Below are 24,974 nucleotides of genomic sequence, written 5' to 3'. Positions count from 1 at the left end.
TTATCCAAACCCAGTTGTTCATTTAGGTAAACCGTTACATAAAAACAAACTCTAAATTAATTTAACAGAACCTTAGTATAATATCTAACATAATCATGCCAATCAACGAAAGCTTTCATTGAGTTCAAGCTACCGACCTTCAACTTTAATGTCAGGATAAAATCTAATTCTTTGTTCAAGTTGGCATCAGGTGTTTGTTTTCTTAGATCAAGACTTGCTCTATCAAGTACAAACCTACAGAAAATATAAAATCAATTAAACCAACAATTTTGGACAAATAGGTACAAGAATAATGATCCCAGAAATGGCCAGCACACATGTCAAACGTCAGACAAGTTTAAGAATTTATTCCAGTATATTTAATTCCAAATCAAAGAGCCAAATGTAGCATTAAAATAAAAACATATAAATCCGAAAATCATATAAACAAAGATCAACAAACTCTTTTTTTATACCAGAAATTTATAGTTTACATAGAGACATTTTATCAACAAACTCCTAGCACTATAAATTTGTGAAAATGAAGAAAAACTCTCCATGATAATGATAATGATCCCAATGGCTGATTTTTTGCAATATCATAGTCACAGTTTTATTGAGTAATTTTAACAAACACTTAGAAGGCATTTTAACTTATGTATAATATGGAATATTCAATTTTATTTAACTTCACTAAATTTTCATACACACATGAATGTTAATTTATATGTATGATTGCAACAAACATATACAGTTCAAAAAATTTAAAAAAAAATAAAAATTGAGACAGGAGGAAGAGAGAAATTTAGTCTCAAGTAAGGAGGAAGAATTCACTAAGCAGATTTGAGTGGCTGTGGCAGAGGAACAGAAGAGGAAATTTGATGAACAACAGTGCAGTGGAGATGGTAGAACAGCAGTGCAGTGGAGATGGTGGTGGAAAATCGATGGGAGAAGGAGAAATCGATGGTGATGGAAAATCGATGGGAGAAGGAGAAATCGTTGGTGGTGGAAAATCTATGGGAGAAGGAGAAATCGTTCGATCGAAGAGGAAGAAATCGATTGAGGAAGAGCTATAACTATAAAAGCGGTATGAGTAAGGGTAATATAGGAATCACAGCTTTAAAATTGGGTATATTTAGTTAAGAGATTGATGCTGGATATATCTAGTTAAGTATGTTTAAAAACAGGTAATTATGAGAAAGACCCATAATAATGTGTAAACTTATTGGGCTTGGGCCTGGGGGGCCAAGAGCCGAGAAAGGGCCTTAATTTTGTTTGTATAAGGAAGAGAAACGAGGAAAATAGCACTCTGCATTATCTACTGCAATTTTGGCGTCTTTCCGCTTCGAGATGAGCAAAACTCACCTCTGACCTCATCGTCCTCGTCATCATCACAATGTAAGTTTCATTTCTGCTCTCAAACTTACTTTTTTTTTTTTTTTTTTTCTTTTCTCTCATTTTCTTTAGTTTTCCTTTATTTATTTTCTTGCCGAGAATTAAGTGTCTGTTTTTCTATTATCTTATTTAGTGAGCTGTGGATAGGAGGTGGCCATGGCGACTGAATCCCAGTCTCCTCCTCATTCGACCCCTCCTGACCAAAGTGCCCAGAAACCAGGTTCTGCTTTTTCTTCTAACTCTTTCGAATTTTGATTTTGTTTTTCTTTTTGGGTTTTCAATATTATTTAATTCAATAGTTGATTTATGTTTAAATATTTAGATATGTGTGAGTTATGGTTTATAAAGTGTCTTCAATCAAATGGGTATGCAGGAGATGATTTTGTAAATTTGTTGCAATCCAAGCTGGGATATTTTGTAGCACTTGCTTGCTCTGTGGTACTTCTTTATGTTATAATTGATCTTAAAGCTTTGCATGTTCTTATGGGTTCATGCGTGATTCTGTTTGGTTTGAATTTGATGCTTATGGAAGTGTACGTCTATCTGTACACGATCATTGTCTTTGGTGAATTCAAATTGTTCACTTTCCTAAGCATTAATTCCTTTGTAGTTTTTCAATTTTGTGTGTAAAGACTTGTCTACTATTAGGCTTTACAAAAAAATATTAAAACAGGACACTTTTACTGCGTATAGAAATACTATGGAGTCAAAGTTTTATTACCAAGTAATTGTGATCTCTAGAAAGAAAGGAAACTGAAAAATAAGTTGTTGATTTGCACCATGTTTTTGTAAGGATTTGGTAATGTTTACTTAAATAGACTTTACTTTCCAGAACCGATCATTATATAGTCATACGTATTGTAATGTGAATGTTATCGTTCTTTTTTTTATAAATATTATGCTTTGAATTTATTGCTAGAATGATTACCCTCTATGTTGAAGATAAAGGTATTGTTTCTTCTCTTAAACAGCTGGTGTCATGCAACCAATTCCAACAACTGAGAATCAGCAAAATGTCCAGGCAGAAGCTACTAAGGAAAATGCTTCAACATCTGTGTTTGTGAATTCGGAACCAATGCGAGAGGATCAAGTACAGAATGCAGTGAAATTCCTCTCTCACCCGAAAGTTAGGGGCTCTCCAGTAATGTATAGACGATCTTTTCTTGAGAAGAAGGGCCTTACAAAAGAGGAGATAGATGAAGCTTTTCGACGAGTGCCCGTAAGAAAGCTTTTATTTTGTAAATTTTACAATAGTTAACATTTTTCTACTAAGTATATTATATTCCTTTATCATTTTCAAATATTCATGCTGTTAAGTGACACACTTTCACAAATTACAGGATGCACCTCCTAGTGTACAAACTTCTGGTGTGAATCAAGGTAGATTTTTCATACGGGTTTATAGGTTTGACCAAAGTATCGCTATTTATTGCATAACTTATGTTGTTGTGGGGATTTTTTTTCTCTTTATAGCAGATGGACAGAAGACATCATCTAGTGTTCAGCCACAAACCTCTGCACCTGCTGCTCCTACAAATGCTGTTTCTCAAGTGGCTTCCGTAACACGTTCACGGTTTCATTGGTCTCATGCTGTTCTTGCTGTAGGATTATTGGCCGTTTCAGGAGCTGGAACAGCTGTTATAATTAAGGTATTTAGATTTGACCTGCGCACTTGGCCATTGAACAAGTCGGATTTGTCAATGGTCATTATCTTATGCTTAAGATACAAGTGCTATAATCTTGTCAGTACATTATAATGCTTCTTGTTCCGAAATTCAATTTCAGCTGGCTAACTTTATGCTTATACTCCCCTAAAAAATCCTTGTGCTTATTTGGTGTTACCTTGTAATGCTTTTCCTGTTTTAGAATGCTGTTATTCCTAGATTAAAGTCATGGATACGTAAGGTTATCTCAGAAGAAGAAAATGAATCAGTTGAGAAAAAAGATTCTAAACCAAGTGTAGCGGAGGAAGCTGCAGCTGCTGCAAAAGCAGCTGCAGCTGCAGCAACTGATGTGGCAAAAGCTAGCCAGGAAATGATGAGTTCGAAAAATGAAGGTGGCTGGTGCTTCTATCCTATTTTGTCTTGCATGATGATCTGTAATAAGTCTTCAATTTTAATTTATTGTTTCCTTTTTCTTATCATTTGTTGAGTAATTAAGCTTATTTGTACTTGCTTTAGAGAGGAGGTACTTTGGGGAGCTTATGAATATGTTAGACGTACAAGTGCAAGAAATGAAGTCAATGGGTAATTCCATTCGGAGATTGGAAGGTACATAGAGATTGCTTTATGATCAAAGTAGTAGATATGAGTCATATGACCAGTGTTGTGCCCACGAATATTTGCTATTATGATTGTAGATAATTCTGAAGATATCTTGGTTCCTGCTTTGGTGTAGGAACTTATATTTGATTTTTTTTTATTTTGCCCCAGATTGTAGTTATTTAAGATGCTATTCAATCGTTCTTTTTTGCCAATTCATCAGGTGAAACAAGTGCTCTTAGGAGAACCTCTGGCATCGATCATGAAAGCCATCAATTAAATGTCATAAACTCAAAGGTCAGTACAATTTAAGCACATGTTAAATGCTTCATTAATCATTATCTGCAAAGCAACAATCTCTCATGTTCAAGTGTTGGTTCTTACTAACTCTCTTTTTGCCCCCCTGTACAGAAACCATATGTTAATGGCAAGGCAGACTATGACTCACACTCAGGTTGTTGTTACACTTTAAGTATATTACTTACAATTCTAACTGTATATTATATATTTAGACTCTTACAATTCTCTGTGCAGTTAGATCTGCCTCACCTCCTGCGTCTGCAGAGCCATCACTTGGACCTCCACCTCATCCAAAGTCTTATATGGACGTAAGTTGTTTTCTAGATCTTGTTGGACCTACAAATTGTTAGTCTTAAATCTTAATAGTTGATGTTTAGTTATCACTCAAAATTTCATATGGAGGTAGGTTGTTTTCTAGATCTTTGTTTTTGTTGCCAAAATGTTCTTTTGAACAACTGTTTCTTAGTGTTTTAAGGAGCTTTTTCTTTGATGTTCTTTATCATTTAACTCCGGTCTTTAGAAATACACCGTTAATATTTTGAGGAGCCTGTAAGGGTCAGATTTATTATCCTGTTGCTGCAGTTTCTGTAAGGATCTGGTTTTTACATTATACTGATGAAATGTGACTCAAATCCTTCTATTGGATCTTCTCGCATCTAACTTTTCCTGACCGGCTGGTTAATTTCAATTAACTATGCCCGAGTCTTCAAACATAATAGCACGTGTCCATGTCATATGGTCTATCTTCTTTGGATGGTATCTAATATTATCTTTTATTATTCCAAATAGAAATGAGTTTCTCTTTTGTAATGGCCAAAGTGGTTGTGTTGGTTTGATGTTCACAATAGTGCTTTTATTGTTAGAGATGTTTTATCACTGCTTTGCAATTCTTTTTTCTTCCTATGGCTTCTACTTATTTAATTATTTTTATGTTGCAGATTATGGCCATGGTACAAAGAGGGGAGAAACCTCCTAATGTCAGGGTAATCTACTAGTTCGAATAGAGATCATTTTAGTTTGATTTTATACTTACTTTTTGTCTTTCTGGATTTGTTGGCAGGAGATTAATGATTCACCTCCAAACCCTAATCAACAACCATCAAATCCTCGGTTAGCACCTAGATCTAAGGTTAGCTTTTGATGCATCTTTTTTTCCACTCCAATTTCTTGTTTCATTTGTATGCCTAAAAAGCTGAAAAATGTCTTCATCAAATGAGATGAATTTCCAAGTCTTTTCAGTAGTTGCACCAAATTAAACTGAGTAATGATATTTCTCCTTGAGTAGCCTTGGGAGGTTAGTCAGACCCAGTACTACCAAAGCCAGGTAATTCAATCTCAAGGGAGCGGTGAAGGATTTAATTCCAATCCCCAAGACAATGGGCTCAACTATTCATCAAATGGAGATGGTCCAGTGCCGTGGTGGCAACAAAAGAATCCAAGAATCACTGAGATTGAAAGTGAAGATGAATTGAAGACTAGGTCTTATGGACCCCCAACCAGTGAACAACCAATTAGGCGTTCATGGGTTCCACCTCAGCCTCCACCTGTGGCAATGCCAGAAGCAGCTGAAGCCATCCGAAGGCCAAAATCTTTAGCACAGAAGGAGCTTTCAGCTGATGATCAGTCAGAAACACGTTCATCAGATGTAACTGATGAGTTGCAGAGGATTACAAAAATATCTGAATCTGGGGGCCCGGTTGAAAGTTATACTGGGAGCTCATCGATGAACTCAAGTGAGATACAAGAAGCCAAAGATGAAATTTATGGGTGATCTGAGTAACCAGCTTCTATCTATAAGGTATACACATATGCTGCATACATATGTAATGCTACCATGAATAGTGTTTGCAATTAAAACTGCAAATATATTTTAGAATCCCAAGTTACCGTTGATATAAGATTGCTAAGATTTCGTACCAAAAGAGAACCCATCCACCCCACCCCTAATGTGTGGGTGTATACATATATAGAATCCTTTACTGCACTAGCTTGATATAGACTGCATCTTTTGATTAAAAAAAACAGAATAATGCACAACCCTGCATACCCAAGTCCATAATATTGGGCAAAGTTCAATTTTGACCAAGCTTTTGTTTTTTCATTTGGAAACTAGTACCTCATGTCATATGCCTTTTTCTTTCTGCTCAATTTTATAATGTAATAGTAATTAGTGCTGCACTAAACCAACTCAACTAATGGTGTCTTGCCAGCATTGTAATTAGCTAAGTTTTTCTTCACATAGACATCTAGTCCTACTGAAGTGGGCTTTGTAGAGTGGACACTAACACTCTACTCAGCCACCATTGGTCATTAGAAATAGAGCTATACACGTTTATGTTCCCACTTTCTTAATTACTTGTTTTTGTGGTAATTACAACTCGTTGATATATTTATTAAGTCATTTAAAATATTAGTTGACTTTTTTATAAAATGTTTCAGGGTAGGTATTGGAAACCATGGTGGCTACCAGAATTGTTTATCGCAATAATCCGCAGCAGCGACTTTATGTTACAGTTTCTATCTGTTCTACATGGAAGCATTATCAAACACCATATTACTATATCAGTTCATGATACGCATCAAATTGGATGTTTAAGTCGGTCTGTTGTGAAGGATCCCAACTCTTGTTGCTCTGGTCTTGCCTTTATCAGACAACCTCATAATATGTTGATCAGCAAAAAGTATTGTATCTTAAATCATGATTGCTATGTATTTCAGTTTGTTACTGCATATAATAAGAAATGATGGAAAATATAGTTTCCTTTTAGGCAAACATTAATGATAATAATAATAATATAATATCTGTTATAATGAACATATTTCTCTTCAACTAGAAGATTTTCATACAAGTTACACTATGTTTAAGTTTTCATTTCTTCCAGAACCACAAGCATTACTAGATATCCAGGTAATCCTAATCAAGTAAAACCCTTTTCAACCATAATGAGTTTTGTTACCTCTAATAATGGTCCTAACTTTCATCAGTTTGGTAAGTTTGCCCTTTTTACATTGTCAACTATGGCCACTTAATATTTACACTTTTTTAGCAAACTAATTAGATTGTTTGGTACCAATTAGGTCATTTTGTCAGTGTTTCATTAAAAGGAAATTTTTATTTAAAAGTATCTCATATCATAAACTAGGCCAAGCTATTGGTTCATTGTGACGGAGGAGGATCTTTGAAAGCACAAAAAGATTAGATACTTTTACTAAAATAAAAATAATCCAAAGCGACTGTCACTCGGAAATGATTATGCTATTATATTATAAAATGAGATTACGGTATCTATTACTTTATCTTAATTGATAGCACAAAATTGTTTTTGTCTTCACTCACAAATAAAGTCCTTTACTCATATCTTATATCACCTTCTCCTTCCCTTCTATACCAACCCACTAATCACTATTGTACAATTTGCTTATTTATTTATTGCTTAATTATTGTTGTTTACATTAGTATTGAGAAGATGACCCCAAAACAATGAACGATGGGATACTTTAGTATTGAGCAAGAAAAGATTCCAAATGCTATGTTTGTTTGGAAGATGTCGTTTTTTCATGCAGATTTAGTGGTAGATAATTTATTTTACATATAAAATGGTTGAAGGGACATCTGTGGCTTTATCATTACTATTTGCACTCATGATCTCTTTGATTTAAATATGTTTCTCAATTTTTTTTTCCTTAAAAAAAAAGTGTTTTGGCGTTAATTAAATAGAATAAATAGTATTTTTGATCTATGAACTTTTGACACTACCGGATTGTGTCCTTAAAATATACACTCTGTTAAAATTTCTTTATAAACTATTGATACTATTAGATTGTGACTCTTATTACGATTTACATAAAATAGTTAGCATTTTTGCCCCCAAATTTTGACAACTACCCAATTGTACCACATTTAATTATAAAATTTTAAATTCTATTTTTTTATTAGTTCTTAAAAAATTTAAGAAAAATTATTAAAAAGATTCAATAAAAGACTAAAATTATTTAAAATAAAATAATAGAAAGTAATTAGAAAAATATATTAAAAAAGAATAAATAAGAAGAAGGGAATATGCTTTTTTTTTTCATTTATAACAATTTAATTTTTATTTAAAAAATATTTTCAAACTTAAAGAAATTTTAAATAATTTTAGTCTTTTATTGAATTTTTAAAATAATTTTTCTTTAATTTTTTAAGAACTAATAGAAAAATAGATTTTTAAATTTTTATAATTAAAGTGGGCACAATTTGGTAGTTGTCAAAGTTCGGAGGACAAAAATGCTAATTATTTTATGCAAATCGTAACTGGGAGCACGATCTAATAGTATCAATTGTTCATGGAAAATTATAATTGGTCGTATATTTTAGGGAGCACAATTTAGTAGTGTCAAAATTTCAGGGGCAAAAATGCTATTTATTCATATAAATATATTAGGTTTTTTTTTGTAGGGGCTAAAAAAAACGTATCTGTGCACCTCTTTTGTGTTTCCCTTCCACGTATAGTTTTCGACGCGATTTTTTTTATGATCGTATTTATTCTAGTTATTTAGACAATTTTGCAAATTTTTAGATTACTCTGAATAATTTACAGTGTCGAAAATAAAGTTCAAATAGCTTGTTACACGCATGACTAATTTTTTTTATGCTCGTAGAAAACATGTTTGAATCTAATTTTTGGCAATGTAAATTATTCAATTTTTTTTTAAAATTTGCAGGATGCTCCTCATAATTATAATATATACGTTCATAACAAAAATTGCGTCAAAAACTATTCATCAAAAACTATTCATGATAGTGGTACACAAAAGAAAGACGCCAGTACACCTCTAAGATAAAAACTCCTAAATATATATACTCAATTCTCTTACCTCTCCTTGTCCTCTTTTTTTTTCACTGAAATTACATTTTGGACTTTAATAACAAAATAATAAACATATACTTTACACTCTCTTTGTTAAACATATTTGAACAATCAATTCTAAAATGAAAATTCCAAAATACATATTATTTTCACTTTCGTATAATTTCCTATCCATCAATCCAAATATTTATTTTCTTCAATTAATTGGTTAATATGAAAATGAAAACGAATCATGATTTATGTTGAAAATGGAAACAAAAATAAAATTACATTTAAATGGTAGGTTATAAATTATATAATTATATTTAATATGTTAAAATATAATTTATAGAGAGGTTGTCTATATATGTAATAAAAGCATACCTAAATGTAATTAATGACAAGATTCTTTAGTCGATAAAACATAAACGGCAGCTTAATTAATGACAAAATATGATATAAATAAAAATCATAAAAACCATCAATCATAAAAATCATAAAAATCATAATTCTAATAAAATTTTTGGACACGTTAGATGGCACAAAAAAAATAAACATATAAAAACGACATGTCGTATTGGACAAATAAATGAGAGTTTCGAGACCTGCCCCCTGGCTTTGTTTTCGTCGTTATTGTCAGTGTAGCCCCCGCCATACACTATTTGCCAGGATTCCACCGTTTCCAAATCCACACACAGTACCAATAAAAAGGTAATTGAATAACAAAACCAAGTCTTTGTGCAATTCAAAGACACCCCAGATTGAAATAAAAGTAAGATCTTTTTAGTTTTCTCTGGGAGACTTTGTGTTTCTTTTTGGTTTTGTGGAGTTTGAACGTAACGGTTAAAAAGGAGAAAACTTTAAAGGGTTCAGTTTAAATGGCTCTGAACTTGTTATCCCCAGCTGAAGTGAAGGCTCTCTCCTTTTTGGAGTCCACCAAGTCCAGCCGCTTCCCTAAGCTGTGTCCAGGTTTTACTTCCAATCTTCATACTTTCTGTTTGGTTACTCGGAAAGTGGGGGGGAGATCACATAAAATCAAGGCTCTTTTTTTTTTTTTTTTTCTTTTGTGTGGGGAAGCTTTAAGTTATGAGCTCAGCTCACTTGGGATAGTGATTTTGTTGAGGTTTGTCAACTTTTTTGGGATTTTTTTTTTTTAGTTTAAAGGTATTGGCTTCTTTCTTATAGTAAAGAACTTTTGTCCCAACAAATTAAGCGGTGTTTTGTGTTTAATTTTTAATTGTTTAGTATAGATTTTCGAAAGTAATTCTTATGTTGCTTAAAACATGTAATTGAGAGTCATTTATATAATGCTTATGGTAGATGCCTATATTTATTTGATTATTACCAGCTCAATTTTGGGTTTGAACCCCAATGAGGGTATTATATATGGTGTTCTGATGTATTTGATGCCTTAAGATTGTTTCTTTGTTTATGCTGCTCCCAGAAATTTTTGTGTTAAGACTATGACAGCCTGAGTTTATGTCATTGTTTTATTCGTTTTCTTTAGGTGGAATTACTTTGCATAGAAAGGATTGCAGAGTACCACTTAGAAGAATAGTTCATTGTTCGGTGCAGCTACCTCCTCCAGCTTGGCCAGGAAGAGCTATTCCAGAGCAAGGCCTCTGTAATTGGGATGTCCCAAAGCCTATATCTATTCTTGGCTCTACTGGTTCTATAGGAACTCAGGTACTAAATAAAAGCAAAAGACTAAGGAAAGAAAAAGATAAGAAAAGAGAGAGAGAGAGAGAGTTTTGTCTGTGATTAACTGGGGAATTTATGGTTTAAAGGACTTATCTGGATGCTCTTGGTCGAAAATAGTTCCTGTTTCAGAATATGAAATAAGAAAACCAGGGTTGAATGGTAATGGCCTGCTATAGTCATATACTCTCCGTGGAAAAAGGACTCACCGAAACAATTTGTAACGATTATAAGTTGTGAAAAAAAGGGGTCATTCCCCAATCATGTTTAAGAGTTACTTGTATGAAAAAAATTTAAGCAACAAATGAAACATAACTTTTCATAGCCAGGTTTCTGTAACTTTGGAAACTATGATCTTGACTTAAGTCAGAGCTACCTATTTTAAAGGAGTTTGAAATCTCTAAATCTTGTATTTAATGCTGGATTGGAGTTTGCATTGATTGACTTGGTTCTCTTTCTTCAGGTCTTTTTTGTTTGAAAAAAGATGGCATTTATGTATTTGATTAAACAAGATTTGGTTTCTTATTTTTTTTTTCTTTCTCTCTTCATATTTTCCTTGTAACTAGAGTAAGTTGTTTTTCAGACACTGGACATTGTGGCAGAGAATCCAGATAAATTCAGAGTAGTGGGACTTGCAGCTGGTTCGAATATAACTCTTCTTGCAGATCAGGTATTCTGTAAACCTGACCTAATTCACTTTATAAATTCACAGGATCATGATCATAACTGAAGAAAATGGTATGAGAGAATATTTTTATTTCTATATTCTCTATCTTTTACAACATAGAACTAGGCTATATATACAACAAACAACTAAGACCCTTCGCATTCAAAAATAAATACAATAAATAGGAATTCCTATAGACTAGGAAGCTGAAACAACAATTGGAAACATAAATTCCTTGCTGTCAACATCTGACAACCAATTACTAGCTTGATTTCATACCCTTCGCATTCAAAAATAAATACAATAATTAGGAATTCCTATAGACTAGGAAGCTGAAACAACAATTGGAAACATAAATTCCTTGCTGTCAACATCTGACAACCAATTACTAGCTTGATTTCATACACTCCCCCTCAAGCTAGATGATATATGCTAAACATTCTTAGTTTGGAGCCAAGTTCACTGAAATTAGGGTGATGGAGAGCTTTGGTTACTGCCTGTTGTCTTGAGGGAACATGTTTCAAGGTGAAGATCTTGTTTTCAATCTTCTCATGTTTGGTTCTATCATGATGGACTGGATTCTTTGCAATTGCTATAGCTGATTGATTATCATAGAAAACATTTATAGGGCTTTCAAAGTGGGTGGATTCTGAGTTCATCAAGTAAGCGTTTCAGCCACATTCCTTCACAAATTCCATGTGCTAAGGCATGAAATTCCGCTTCAGCACTTCTGTGAGCTACTAACTGTTGCTTCTTGCTGCGTCAAGATACGAGATTTCCCCAAATATAGGAGCAGTATCCGGAAGTGGATCTTCGATTAGTGAGAGAACCTGCCCAATCTACATCTGTGTGGATTTTAAGATCCCTGTGAAAAGCTTTTCTGAACATTAGCCATTTTCCTGGTGTTCCTTTGAGGTACCTAAGAATCCGATAGACAACATCCATGTGCTCCTCTGCAGGATTGTTGAGAAATTGACTAACAACACTTACAACAAAGCTTATATCAAGCCGAGTGTGAGTTAGGTAGATTAATTTTCCCATGAGATGTTGGTACCTTCCTTGATCAACTTTTATTTCATCTATCTGTGCTCCAAGTTTGGTATTAGGATCCATCGGTGTGTCAACTGGCTTGCATCCAATCATCCCTGTTTTCTGTAAGAGGTCGATGACATATTTTCGTTGAGTGATTGAGATGCCTAGGTTGGATCTTGTTACTTCCATCCCTAGGAAGTATCTTAATTGTCCTCAATCATTTATCTCAAATTCACTGGAGAGGAGCTGCTTGAGATGAGTAATTTCCTTAATGAAATTTCTTGTAACCACAATATCATCGACATAAAACTATTTTTTTTTTAAAAAGAGACAAGACGCCTTAGTCAGAGACTGACCCCCTCTCAACATTATTGAGAGCCCTTACTTTTGGCGGAGGAATACCGTGGTTACAAAACAATCACAAAAAAACAAGCCACCAAAACCCCACAATAGACACCCAGTCCCAACTTTAAAGCCAAAAATTGCCCCAATCTCTATTAAGATCCAAAAAAGAAACCCCGCAAAAAACTTGGTTCTAAACACCCAAGTTGCAACCCAAAACTTAATCTTATCCCAAATAGTCTGCTGAGATAAAGACACCTTCAAAAATTCTACTATTCCTTTCAAGCCATAAGGCCCAAAAAGTCGCTAGCAAGGTGGTCTGCCACAATCGAGACACCCTTTTGCCTCCCTCTAAACGACTCAGAAACAATTGAGAACAAGTAGAGGGCATACACCAAAGGACACCAAACTCAACCAAGACCTTACCCCACACCTCCCTAGCAAAATGACACTCCAGGTATAAGTGTCTAGTTGATTCCCCTGCAATCTTACAACAAACGCACCAACTAGGAGATAAACAATGATAGGGTCTCCTCCTCTACAAGTTGTCATGAACATTCAATCTATTCTCGAAGACCAGCCAACCAAACACTTTAACTTTTGAGGGAGACACTTTTCCACAAAGACTTTGCCCACTTCTTTTCCGGACCTAAGTGAGCATAACTTAACCTCCAAAAGGCAGACCTGCAAGAGAATATTTCACTAGTGTCAGGTCTCCTCCTCTACAAGTTGTCATGAACATTCAATCTATTCTTGAAGACCAGCCAACCAAACACTTTAACTTTTGAGGGAGACACTTTTCCACAAAGACTTTGCCCACTTCTTTTCTGGACCTAAGTGAGCATAACTTAACCTCCAAAAGGCAGACCTGCAAGAGAATATTTCACTAGTGTCAGGGGTCCACACCCTTCTGTCCTCTAAATTTGCCGGCAGAGCAACCGTATCTAACAACTGAAACAGCTGAGTGAGACTGGGGACCTCCCTGTCAAACAGATTCCTTCTGAAACGCAAATTCCACCTAGGCTTCCCAAACCTCCCTCACCCCCAGAAACCACCAAATCCTTAATCAAACAGTTATCGGCTTTGGAAATCATAAATAAGTCCGGAAATTGATGCTTTAAAGGAGTATCGTTTATCCAAACATCCTCCCAAAACCGAATCTGGTCCCCCTTCCCAACCTTGAACCCGACCAAGTGACTATTCTCCTCATAAAGAGATGAAATATCTTTCCAGGGACCACGAACAGACAACCTACCCCCTCTATCAGTATCCCAAAACCCTCCCCCCCCCCCCAATACCTACTCTTCACCACCCTATGCCACAAAGACTTGTTTTCCAACGGAAACCGCCACAACCATTTCATGAGCAACACCTAGTTTCTCGAGTCCAAGTTACCAATGCCAAGCCCCTCATGACCCTGTGATTTACAAACTTCCTTCCAAGAGACAAGGTGGTCGGAACCAGAGTGATTCGCACCTTCGCAAAGAAAATCTCTCATCAACTTCTCCAAAACTTTCACCACGCCCTTGGGAATATGAAAAAGCAACAAATAGTACACCGGAATAGAAGATAAAATCGATTGAATAAAAGTCAATCTACCACCCCTAGATAAGAAAGCAAACTTCCACCCATCCAAGCATTTGGCACATCTCGAAATCACGGGCTCCCAAAATCCTTTGGAAAGAGGGGAAGCACCCAAAGGTAACCCCAGATACTTCATAGGCCACTGACCCGCCTCACACCCAATCTCCTTGGCACGAAGCTCCACTATCTCCTCATCCAGGTTAATCCCTAACAACTGACATTTCTGTACATTAATATCCAGAAGAACTGACAAAGACTCCTTATCATCAACAAAGAAGATCGTATCATCAACGAACTGAAGATGACTGGCCTCCACATTATCCTGTCCCACTTTGAAGCCTTTCAAAGCTGAAACGCTCTTAGCCTTGTCCACCATCCTACCCAAGACATCTGCAACCAAAGTAAACAAGAATGGTGAAAGGGAGTCCCCTTGGTGAAGACCTCTAGATCCCTTAAATTTCCCCCTTGGTCTCCCATTTAAAAACAAAGAGAAGGATGTAGAAGACAAACATCCCAACATCCATTTCCTCCAAACTTCACCAAAACCTTTCTTATCTAGTACAAAGTCTAGAAAGTCCTAATCCACACAATCGTATGCTTTAGCAAAATCAATTTTGAACACCCATCCCGTTTTACCTTTACTCTGATACTCCTCCACTACCTCATTAGCCACCAACACTGTATCCAAAATCTGCCTGCCCTCCACAAATGCTCCTTGAGTCTCTGCTATCGTGTCAGAAAGAACTCCTCGAAGTCAACCAGCCAACACCTTCAAGATGATTTTGTACAGACTTGTGACCAAACTGATAGGCCTGAAGTCCCGCACACGACAACTATCTAGCTTCTTCGGAATAAGGCAAATATAGGTCTCATTGGTCTTCCTATGAATTACTCCATCTTTAAAGAGACCATCGAATACTGCTTGAAGATCACTCTTTGACCGTGTCCCAGTTCTCCTAATAAAATGCCATGGAAAATCCATCCGGATCCGGAGCCTTAGACCCATCACATTCAAACACTGAACGTCTAATTTTCTCAAAGAAAGGCCTCTCAATGAGAGAAGCCAAAAAAGAAGGAATAGGCTCCTAGAAAATACCCTCCACCCCAATTCATTTCCTATAAATTGAAGAATACAACAAAGAGTAAAAATCAACAATAGCCTTTTCAATATCATCATCTTTATCAAGGATAGTTCCGTCCTCTTGCTCAATTCTAGATATAAAATTCCTTGCTTTTCGAGCACTAAGAATACTATGAAAAAACTTGAATTAGAATCCCTTTCTTTAGCCCATTGACATTTCAACTTAAACCAAATGCCTCTTTCCTCTTCAAAAACTATTTGTTGCCACTCTTTCTTAATCTTCCTTCGCTCCAAAAGAAGTAGATCATTCCACTGGCCCCCTTCCTCTATTCTGTCCAACTCGAACATCCGTCTTTCCAATGACTGTTTAAGCAAAGTTCTTGACCCAAATACCTCCCGACTCCACCCCTTGACTTTATCTCTAACCGAAGACAACTATTCCATGAAACCATACCCCGGCCAACCCATCAACTTAGATGAATTCCACCACTTCTGACAAAGGACAGGGAAATCCTTATGCTCAAGCTAAGAATTATCAAATCTGAAGGGACTGGGACCCCACGAGGGGGGATTAGAATCTAACACAATGGGACAATGATCTGAAACAATACGAACCACCACCTCCAGACGAACGAAAGAATAAAAATCTGTCCATAAGGACGAAAATAAAAATCTCATAGACAAACTATTAACATCTGACTTGCACTGAGTGTAGCCATCTCCCTTTAGAACTTTCGTAAACCTGTCAAACTAGGCTCGAGGGGGTTTCTTGAGTTTGCACACCTTTCCCTTAGTGAATCTGCCCTCAAATCCTGGAGGGATATCCATGTGTATTTCTTCCACTAGATCTCTGTTAAGAAATGCATTCTTTACTTCAAGTTGGAATAAATGCCAATCTTTGTTTACTGCAATTGACAAGAGAACTTGAATGATGTTCAACTTAGCAATAGGAGCAAACGTCTCTTGGTAATCAATGTCATAGGATTGAGTGAACCCTTTGGCCACTAAGCGAGCCTTGAATCTTTCAATGTTTCATTCTTTTGCAGATCCATTTGCAGATCATTCTAAGCGGGCCACTGAGAAGATCCATTTGCAGCCAACTGTGTGTTTGCCAAGAGGTAGATCTGTGAGGATCCATGTTTCATTCTTTTCAAGTGCTCTAAGTTCTTCTATTGCTGCAACCTTCCAATCAGGAATCTATAGGAATCTGTAGGGCTTCCTAGACCGATGTGGGAACTTGAACTTGGTCTAAGGGCGTGATAAAGGCTCTATATGTAGGAGATAGGCTTGAGTAACTTAGATAATTGTGAATGGGATGTTGAGTGCAAGAGCGTACCCCCGATCTGTGAGCAAAGGGATGTTCATATCATCTGCCACATTTTCTTCCATAATAGGTTCAAGTCTAGCGTCTTTCTGTGTTTTTTCAAGGATGAATGGGATCGGATCATATTCTTGACCTTGCTGAGTTTGTATAGTGGCTTGTTCAATGCTTGCTAGTTATTTCTTTTCCCTTGAGTAAACCTGGATCTCTTCACTTGGGATGGGGGCAAGACTTGGAGAGATTGGATGAGGAGTTCTTGGCTCATTTGATTTGGTTGAATGATGAGGTTGGACCTCTTTGCTTGGAATGTGGATAAGACTTGAAGAGATTGGATGAAAATTTCTTGGCTCATGTGATTCAACTAAATAGTTTGGAGTATGGGCAACGGAAGGAGTTGGTGATGTTCTTGGAAGAAGTATGTTGTGAGGAGAAGTATTCGGAGGAGAATCAAATGTATTGTCAATGAGAGAAACAAAGTCCTAATTTTGCAATTCCTGACTATGGTTCTCCCTCGGAATTTCAGAATTGGTGTAATAAGGCTGGTCTTCAAAGAAAGTGACATCCATGGAGTGGAACAACTTTTTGGAAATTGGACAGTAGCATTTGTAGCCTTTTTTATTGGATGAGTAGCCAAGAAGGATACATTTGGTGGTGCGGGCATCGAGTTTGGTTCAGTTTGAGGAGTGAACATGGACAAATGCAACACAACCAAAGACACGAAGGGGAATTTGAGACACAAGAATGTGAGTGAGGATATGATTCAAGAAGGATTTGCAGCGGAGTTTAGAACTTTAAGACTTGTGATGACATTCTATTTATGAGATAGGTGGCTGTGAGGACAGCTTCACCCCAGAATCTTTTTGGAACATGAGATGAAAAAAGTAAGGATCGAGTTACCTCGAGTAAATGGCGATTTTTTCGTTTGGCCACCATTTTGTTGTGGTGTCTCGACGCAGGAACTTTGATGAACAATCCCATGCGATTGCAAATATGGTCCAATGATAGAATTGAAAAAGTCACGAGCATTGTCGGTTTTTAATACCTGAATGTTTGTTTGAAATTGGGTTCAAATCATTATGGAAGTTTTGGAAAATCTGATTTGTTTCAGACTTTTCTTTCATGAGGAATGTCCAACTTAAGCGGCTATGATTGTCAACTAGTAACAAAAACTAACGTGTCCCACTGATATTCTGAATTTTGGATGATCCCCAAATATCCCTGTGAATGAGTGAGAAAATCATGAGAGGGTTGATGAGGTCTTGGGGCAAAAGAGTGACGAGAGTGCTTAGAAAATTGACAACTATCACACCGGAGAGACTGAAGGTTTATAGCGACAAATAGGGATGGGAATAAGTGTTTGAGGTACATGAAATTTGGATGACCTAGATGGTGATTGTATTGATTTTGTTGGACAGGTTGACTGATGTAAGAGATTGACACTGAGAGAGACAACAATGATTTCCATGGTTAGACACGGGGGTTTAGATTTTTAGCAGATACAGGCCCTTACTGAATGCAGCCTGGCCAATCATCATCCATGATTCCACATCCTGAAAAACACAAAAATTAGCAGTAAACTTAGCTTCACAATTAAGATCTCTATTCATTTTGTTCACTGAGATTAAATTACAATCAAGTTTGGGAACGTAAAGAATAGAATTTAAGACAAGACTTGGTGTGATTGTTATGGTCCCAATTCCGTCTATTCTCGAACACAAGTCATGTGCTATGCGTACAGTGCTATCATTGGAGCATTTGCTAAAAAATGAAAATAGTGATCTATCACCTGTCATGTGGTTTGAAGCACTGGAATCCACAATCCAATGGGTATGAGGGGTTTGAATAACCTGAAGTGCATGAGTGTTGCTTTGTTGTGCGATTAAAGAGAAATATTGTGAAGAGCTTTGTGATGCCATAGAGAAATAGCAGTGGTGACGAGGCAAAGGAGCACGGATGAGTGGTGCGCCAGAGACGAGGAAGACGCCGAGGAGGAAGACATCTGAAAAAGAGGTTGTCGGAGGTAGTCACGCGCCTACACGGGCCGGCGCGTGGCATAGCTTGCAGAAGATGATGGAGGCGCGTGTGGCACACGTGCAGCTTTGCCAGGCACCAGAGTTCAGGGGTCCGTCGATCGGATAATCTCTCTGAGTTGGAGGTGAGAATAGAATAACACTTGAAAATTGTTTTCTAAGATTGAACCTCAAGAATACCAAACCCTAAATTTTTAAGAGAGGGTTGAAGAAAAATTGAAAAAATAAATCTCAATTTTGAGCTTATTGCTCTGATACTAAGAAGAAAATGGTATGAGAGAATATTTTTATTTATGTATTCTTTATTTTTTACAAGATAGAACTAGACTATATATACAACAAACAACTAAGACCCCTCATATTCAAAAATAAATTACGATAAATAGGAATTCCTATAGACTAGGAAGCTGAAACAACAATTGGAAACATAAATTCCTTGTTGTCAACATCTAACAACCAATTACTAGCTTGATTTCCTACAATAACTATCATTGTTATTGTGTGAAGGTTTAAGGATTCAAAAGCTTTTCATTCATGCTTTAGTTTACATTTTGACAGGTGAAGAGATTCAAGCCTCAAATAGTTGCTATTAGAAATGAATCATTAATTGGTGAACTAAAAGAGGCCTTAGCTGATGTGGAAGAAATGCCCGAAATTATTCCTGGGGAACAAGGAGTGATTGAGGTGACCTTGTCTCTAACCTACTCTGCTGATAAAGTACATCTTTTCTTTTAGAAAATTATGATTTTTAATTCCTTTCTATCAGAAAATTTGAGCATAAATATTTCTGGTTTTAGGTTGCCCGGCACCCAGATGTAGTCACAGTCGTTACAGGAATAGTAGGTTGTGCTGGATTACAGGTAAGTCCATAAAGTTTTTTAGATGCATACTATTTTGAATATATTATAAAATTGTATATTTGCTATATATGCAGAATCAACTAAAATGTTCTTGCTATTAGCTTATAATTTTTTAATTTTTGTGAGGAAGTTTATTTAAAATATGGCAACATATTTCTGATAATACTATCAATTGAAGTATATACTGCTGTTCCTTTTTCCTTAGCCTACAGTTGCTGCAATTGAGGCAGGTAAAAACATAGCTTTAGCCAATAAAGAGACCCTGATTGCTGGAGGTCCTTTCATCCTTCCTCTAGCTCACAAGCATAAGATAAAAATTCTTCCTGCCGATTCAGAACATTCGGCAATATTTCAGGTACATAAACAGACAAATTTCAATGGATCTTTTGTATTCTATTGATTATTTATATCACATCAATTAGACCTCATTGTCATTATGTGAAGCATTGATAAAATACCAGGACCTGCATCTTATCTCCAATACTTTCACGACATTGTCATCATTGTGCCACATATTTCCACTATGGTTCACTAGAAGTGAAGGTTAAAGAAATCTGTTTTCTTCAGTGTATCCAGGGCTTGTCTGATGGCGCACTGCGGCGGATCATTTTGACAGCATCTGGGGGAGCTTTCAGGTGTGAATTATTGAATATAAGCTAGAATCTTGTATTGTATGGGAGTTGAAGTAAGAAAAATGTACAGAACTGTGAATTGCATTTTTTAGGGAAAATTAAAATTGTTTCTGGTAATTGACAGGACATGGATTTTAGTCATACTGTATCAGTATTTCATTTATTTTTTGATTTGATACTCGGATTTCCATTATGAACTTTAAAACTTGCATAAATTATTTCTTTTTAAACATGCTAGTAGATTGTTGGACCTTCCTATTTATCTTTGAATAAGAAAGTTAAAACTTAAAAATTCCATAGTCCCTCGTGTATAAGTTCTGTATAAGTTTTATACGTTTTAACCTTTCAAAATTCTTTGGATATGAGTAGTCATTAATGACTATCTATCTTATTTGACTGCCAATTTTGGTGATTTTTTTCAACCCAAGTTCATTTGCAAAGATTCTGATTTAGCATTATATTAAAAACTCTTTTATGACAGAGATTGGCCGGTTGAAAAGCTAAAAGAAGTTAAGGTTGCTGATGCTCTGAAGCATCCAAACTGGAGTATGGGAAAGAAAATCACTGTTGATTCTGCTACCCTTTTCAATAAGGTTTGATACTTGTGTTTTATAGTTTTCTAATGTATTTTCTCTTTCATTTTCAATTGCGAGCAGTAAACAAAAAGTTTTTTTTTTCCATTTTCTAAAACAGGGTTTAGAAGTCATTGAAGCCCATTATCTATTTGGAGCAGACTATGACAATATTGACATTGTAATTCATCCACAGTCTATTATACACTCTATGATTGAAACACAGGTATAAAGCTACAACTAGTAGTCTTGGGTCTTCTTTTCTTAGTTTTTGATAGAACTGTAAATTACAAAGTGGAGAATAGAAAATTCAAAATTATTGTTTCTTCAATTTGTCTTCCAGGATTCTTCTGTTCTGGCTCAGTTGGGGTGGCCCGACATGCGAATACCAATTCTCTATACCATGTCATGGCCAGACAGAATATACTGTTCTGAAGTAACTTGGCCTCGACTTGATCTTTGCAAGTAATTGACTTTTTCCATAATCTTTTTTCCACCTGTTTTGTTGAAATATATGCCTGCACAATATGCCAAAATTCAGCTTTTAGATGCAAATCCAACAGTCTATTATTCCTAACGTTTTTATTTAATTTGTGGCTTTCAGAACCAATGTGAACTGAGAGTTTTTCCCCCTTTCTTGTCATCCATTATGTTTCAATAAATTAGTATATCTCTGATGCCATTTTTTTTTTCAAAATTTTTCAAGTGAGCCATTTTTTCATTTTATTGTTTTTTAGTTCTTTTCCTGCTTCTTTTTTGCTAAGTGTAGAAATGGAATGTGACATTGACGCAGGCTTGGTTCTCTGACTTTTAAGAGTCCTGACAACAAAAAGTACCCGTCCATGAATCTTGCCTATTCTGCTGGACGTGCTGGGGGCACCATGACTGGAGTTCTCAGTGCAGCTAATGAGAAAGCTGTAGAGATGTTTATTGATGAGAAGTAGGTTTTCTATTTCACCATCATCTGTCATTGATAAGATTACGTCACTTCAATCTTAACTTTACATTATCTATCACTACCCTTATCTGCTCTTACCTTCCTCATTCGAAATCATTTTCCATGTTTTCAGGATAAGCTATCTTGAAATCTTCAAAGTTGTTGAGCTAACATGCGACAAGCACCAGTCAGAGATGGTGGCTTCACCTTCCCTTGATGAAATTATCCATTATGACTCGTGGGCACGAGAGTATGCAGCTACTAGTTTGCAGAACTCTTCCAATCCAAGACCTGTTCCAGCATGAGAGGAGACAACTTTGCCATTGTTGACCAGGGTGGTAAAACTTTATAGAATCTGAATTTATGCTGAGAATCATCATGATTTCCCTCTAATAGTGGCAAATAAAAGTAGAGGAGAGTGTAGGGGTTTGGGTGAGTTAACAAAATGTATCTTCATATACATGTAAATATTCATCCAAAATGTTCTTCCCCATTAGAGAAAAAAAAAGTTAATTGAAATGCTTAAAAGCATATTCCCTGGCCAAGGCAATTGTCTCAAAAGAGAAGAAACAAGACAATTAATGCAAATCAATTTTGTATTTGAAAATTCTTAATGTGATTCCATTTTCTTGTCATCCAAGTTTCATATTGTGGATTGCGTTAGTAAATTGCCACATGTTTGACTTTGATTGTAGTTGGGCAATTTGCCTAATGTTTGACTTTTATTTTTATTTTTTAATTATATTTATATGGTATGCTTGACTTTGAATTTTATTATTTATTTATTTTGTGGTATGTTTGACTTTGATTCTGGTTGGGCAATTTGCCTAATGTTTGACACTGATTTGGGCTGTTAGTGAGACTCAGCCAGAGAGCTGAAAATGTGGAATGACTCGGCCGACACAACTCATATTTTCGTGCTTCTAAATAATTCGGGTCGGGCTCGTATTTAAATTCGTGTTGGGCCGACCTATATTTGAAAGACTAAACCTATTACGGCCCATAGGTTTGGCTCAGTGCTGTGTTGGACCCAAATCGAGTTGGCCAACTTTCCTTATTTGGGCCCAGATTCAGGTTCACTTTTAGATTTATTTTATTATTGCCAAAAAATGTGAGAATGGAGAATTGAACCATTCACTTCCTCTTTAACAATTAATGGACTCATCACTAATTCAAATACATTTTTTTGTTTAAATAATAGCTTAAGATATTTCTATATACTTTTCAACAATATTTTACACAAAATTATATAAAAAACAATTATTAGAATTTGAATATCTATGTTAAAAATTTACAAATCTTAAAATAAATTAATATAATTATAAAATTATAAACATTGAGAAAAATAAGACTTTTATTATCATTTTAATTTAGCGTAGGTAACCATTTGGTATCCTGTGTTTTTACAAAGTATCATTTGGTACCCTCTATTTTCAATGATGCTCATATGGTACCCTGTATTTTAAAATCGTACATATTTGGTACCCTAAACTCAAATTTAATTAATAAAATTTTACCAATTTAATCAAACTGTTGTCAGTTATGTAAGTTCCAAATTTAAATTTAATTACTTAATTACATATAACTGATGACAATTTGATCATATTGACAAAATTTTATCTATCAAATCTGAGTCTAGGGTATCAAATATGTATAATTTTAAAATACAGGGTACCATATGAGCATTATTGAAAACAGAGGGTACCAAAATGATACTTTGCAAAAACATAAGGTACCAAATGAGTAAATTCCCTTTAATTTATAGATAATTGACAAATAAAAATTTATTATCATTATTAATGTCAAAATATTGGGTTTTTTATCGTGTCGTGCTTTCGGGCTAGTTTGTTCGTGCTTTCGTGTTGTACCTTCGAACTTGTCGTGTTCAGGCCCATGTCGTGTCGTGCCAATTTTCAATTCGTGTCGTGCTTGGCCCAAGCCCATATTTTTTCATGTCGTGTCATGCTCCTGCCTCTCGGTTTCGTGCCGTGCTAGAAAGCTCGGCCTGTATTTACAGCTCTCAGCCTATTACCGGTCCATAGTGTTCTTACTGGGCTGTCATCAAGTTCACCAAAATAAAAAAAATAATGTATTTAGAAAGGGAAATCAAATTTTGAAATTTAAGTTTATGATAATCCACTTGAGCTTGTTTTGTAACTTTACAAGTGATCAACGTAAAATATATGATTGGTTATCCAAAAATAAATAAAACTAAATAAAAGTAATCAAAATAGTATAAATGTATAGATGCCACACTCTACAATAAAGACAACAACAAAATAGAGAAGAAGAAGAAGAAGAAATTTACCAAAGTATATTCTGTGAAAATAGAATAATACAATTCCTAACTTGGGCCAAAGTTTTGCTAGCAGACAACGTCACAACTCACCACACACGCCAGTAAAAAACCACGTCGTCGTGGGTTTGACTCTAATTTATGGCGAGCTCTGGCCACTCCATAGTCGAAGGGTGGTGCCATTGGAACAAATCCTCACCACCTATTTTGCCTACTTTGTTGCCATTCTCCGATGAATTTACGAGTATATCTACCACTTTATAAGTATTTTCTAGCACCTCTGATGGCCATTTAGACTCAAGGGTGTTAGTGGCGGATTCATAAATTTTGTTCAAGAATGGAAAAAGTAAAAAAATATAGAGAGGGGACATAAATGCAAAATATATATATACAAAAAAAGGGGGTACAAATGTAATTTTTTTTATAAGGAAAGACTAAATGTTAAAAAAAATAAAAATAAATAAATTAAGAAGGAAAAGTTGTCCTTGTCTCTTACTAGATCCACCTATGGGTGGTACAAATTAATCTACTCTTCTAGGGGTCATTTAAGTGGGAAAAATTCAGGCTCTATGCATAATAACATAGGAAATTTTTTTAATATTCCAACAAAACACTCCTCCCACTAATGTGCCCCCAACCATATTTTGGACAAAAATACTCATTTCATCTAAAATTCTCGATTCTTAACATCACACACATTTCCTTCTCTCTCTCTCTCTCCCTTCTCCATCCACTCGCGACCATTTTTTGCAGCAACCCAACTTGAAATAGTCGAAATATACTGAACTGAATTGCCATTTTTGTTTTGCTCGGATCTGAAAGTTTCATCTCTTGTGAAGAAATTGTCATTCTTGGCGTTTTTGAAAATAAAAATTAATGGGTAAGTATCCTCTCATTCTATCTAATTATGAATATGAAATGTCATAGTTAGATATTAGTTTCGAACTGTTCTGGTGTTGAGTGTGGTATTTTTGTCTGCATTTTTTATTTGTTCTTTGGATCTGAAAGATCTGGAAATCTGTATGTGTTACAATGCCAAATCGATGCAAGTGATCAAAGGTGATAGACGCAATGCCACATGGATGCCCAATCGATGATGCTGCGATGCAATTTTGATGTCGAGACCAACATAGATTTTTGAAATTATTTTTGATACAA

At 35.5% G+C, this 24,974-nt stretch overlaps 2 protein-coding genes across 4 annotated transcripts; both read left to right on the top strand.

Annotated features, from left to right (window-relative positions):
- The first annotated feature begins 1,273 nt into the window (after positions 1 to 1,273).
- Positions 1,274 to 6,750, top strand: LOC133830324 (peroxisomal membrane protein PEX14). 2 transcript variants are annotated; one of them, XM_062260292.1, is made up of 14 exons: positions 1,274 to 1,377; positions 1,508 to 1,594; positions 2,346 to 2,593; positions 2,715 to 2,754; positions 2,851 to 3,023; positions 3,241 to 3,430; positions 3,555 to 3,644; positions 3,859 to 3,932; positions 4,047 to 4,089; positions 4,170 to 4,243; positions 4,874 to 4,918; positions 4,996 to 5,064; positions 5,221 to 5,733; positions 6,375 to 6,750. In XM_062260292.1, the coding sequence occupies exons 2-13, from the start codon at positions 1,531 to 1,533 to the stop codon at positions 5,704 to 5,706; spliced, it is 1,596 nt and encodes a 531-aa protein (XP_062116276.1). In that variant the 5' UTR covers positions 1,274 to 1,377; positions 1,508 to 1,530; the 3' UTR covers positions 5,707 to 5,733; positions 6,375 to 6,750. The 2 variants fall into 2 exon arrangements, with proteins under 2 accessions (XP_062116276.1, XP_062116275.1); XM_062260291.1 differs by having other exon boundaries at positions 2,848 to 3,023.
- A 2,529-nt stretch (positions 6,751 to 9,279) lies between these two features.
- On the top strand, positions 9,280 to 22,155 carry LOC133830323 (1-deoxy-D-xylulose 5-phosphate reductoisomerase, chloroplastic). 2 transcript variants are annotated; one of them, XM_062260289.1, is made up of 13 exons: positions 9,280 to 9,733; positions 10,272 to 10,450; positions 11,046 to 11,132; positions 16,215 to 16,286; positions 19,078 to 19,203; positions 19,317 to 19,379; positions 19,585 to 19,734; positions 19,947 to 20,014; positions 20,493 to 20,604; positions 20,705 to 20,809; positions 20,927 to 21,048; positions 21,377 to 21,523; positions 21,654 to 22,155. In XM_062260289.1, exons 1-13 carry the CDS (start codon positions 9,643 to 9,645, stop codon positions 21,823 to 21,825), a joined length of 1,494 nt encoding a protein of 497 aa, XP_062116273.1. In that variant the 5' UTR covers positions 9,280 to 9,642; the 3' UTR covers positions 21,826 to 22,155. The 2 variants fall into 2 exon arrangements, with proteins under 2 accessions (XP_062116273.1, XP_062116274.1); XM_062260290.1 differs by lacking the exon at positions 16,215 to 16,286 and having other exon boundaries at positions 9,282 to 9,733.
- The last annotated feature ends 2,819 nt before the right edge of the window (positions 22,156 to 24,974 follow it).

This window comes from Humulus lupulus, chromosome 4 (assembly GCF_963169125.1).
Source record: "Humulus lupulus chromosome 4, drHumLupu1.1, whole genome shotgun sequence".
Taxonomy (NCBI): domain Eukaryota; kingdom Viridiplantae; phylum Streptophyta; class Magnoliopsida; order Rosales; family Cannabaceae; genus Humulus; species Humulus lupulus.
This window is presented reverse-complemented; position numbering and strand designations above follow the sequence as displayed.

Bases quoted from the DNA above. Each gene is read 5' to 3' on its own strand.
- LOC133830323 (XM_062260289.1), top strand. From the start codon at position 9,643: ATGGCTCTGAACTTGTTATCCCCAGCTGAAGTGAAGGCTCTCTCCTTT. The intron at 9,734-10,271 runs GTTTTACTTCCA...CGTTTTCTTTAG, and splicing joins CTTCCCTAAGCTGTGTCCAG to GTGGAATTACTTTGCATAGA. The intron at 19,735-19,946 runs GTACATAAACAG...TGTTTTCTTCAG, and splicing joins AACATTCGGCAATATTTCAG to TGTATCCAGGGCTTGTCTGA.
- LOC133830324 (XM_062260291.1), top strand. From the start codon at position 1,531: ATGGCGACTGAATCCCAGTCTCCTCCTCATTCGACCCCTCCTGACCAA. The intron at 2,755-2,847 runs GTAGATTTTTCA...TTCTCTTTATAG, and splicing joins AACTTCTGGTGTGAATCAAG to CAGATGGACAGAAGACATCA. The intron at 5,065-5,220 runs GTTAGCTTTTGA...CTCCTTGAGTAG, and splicing joins GGTTAGCACCTAGATCTAAG to CCTTGGGAGGTTAGTCAGAC.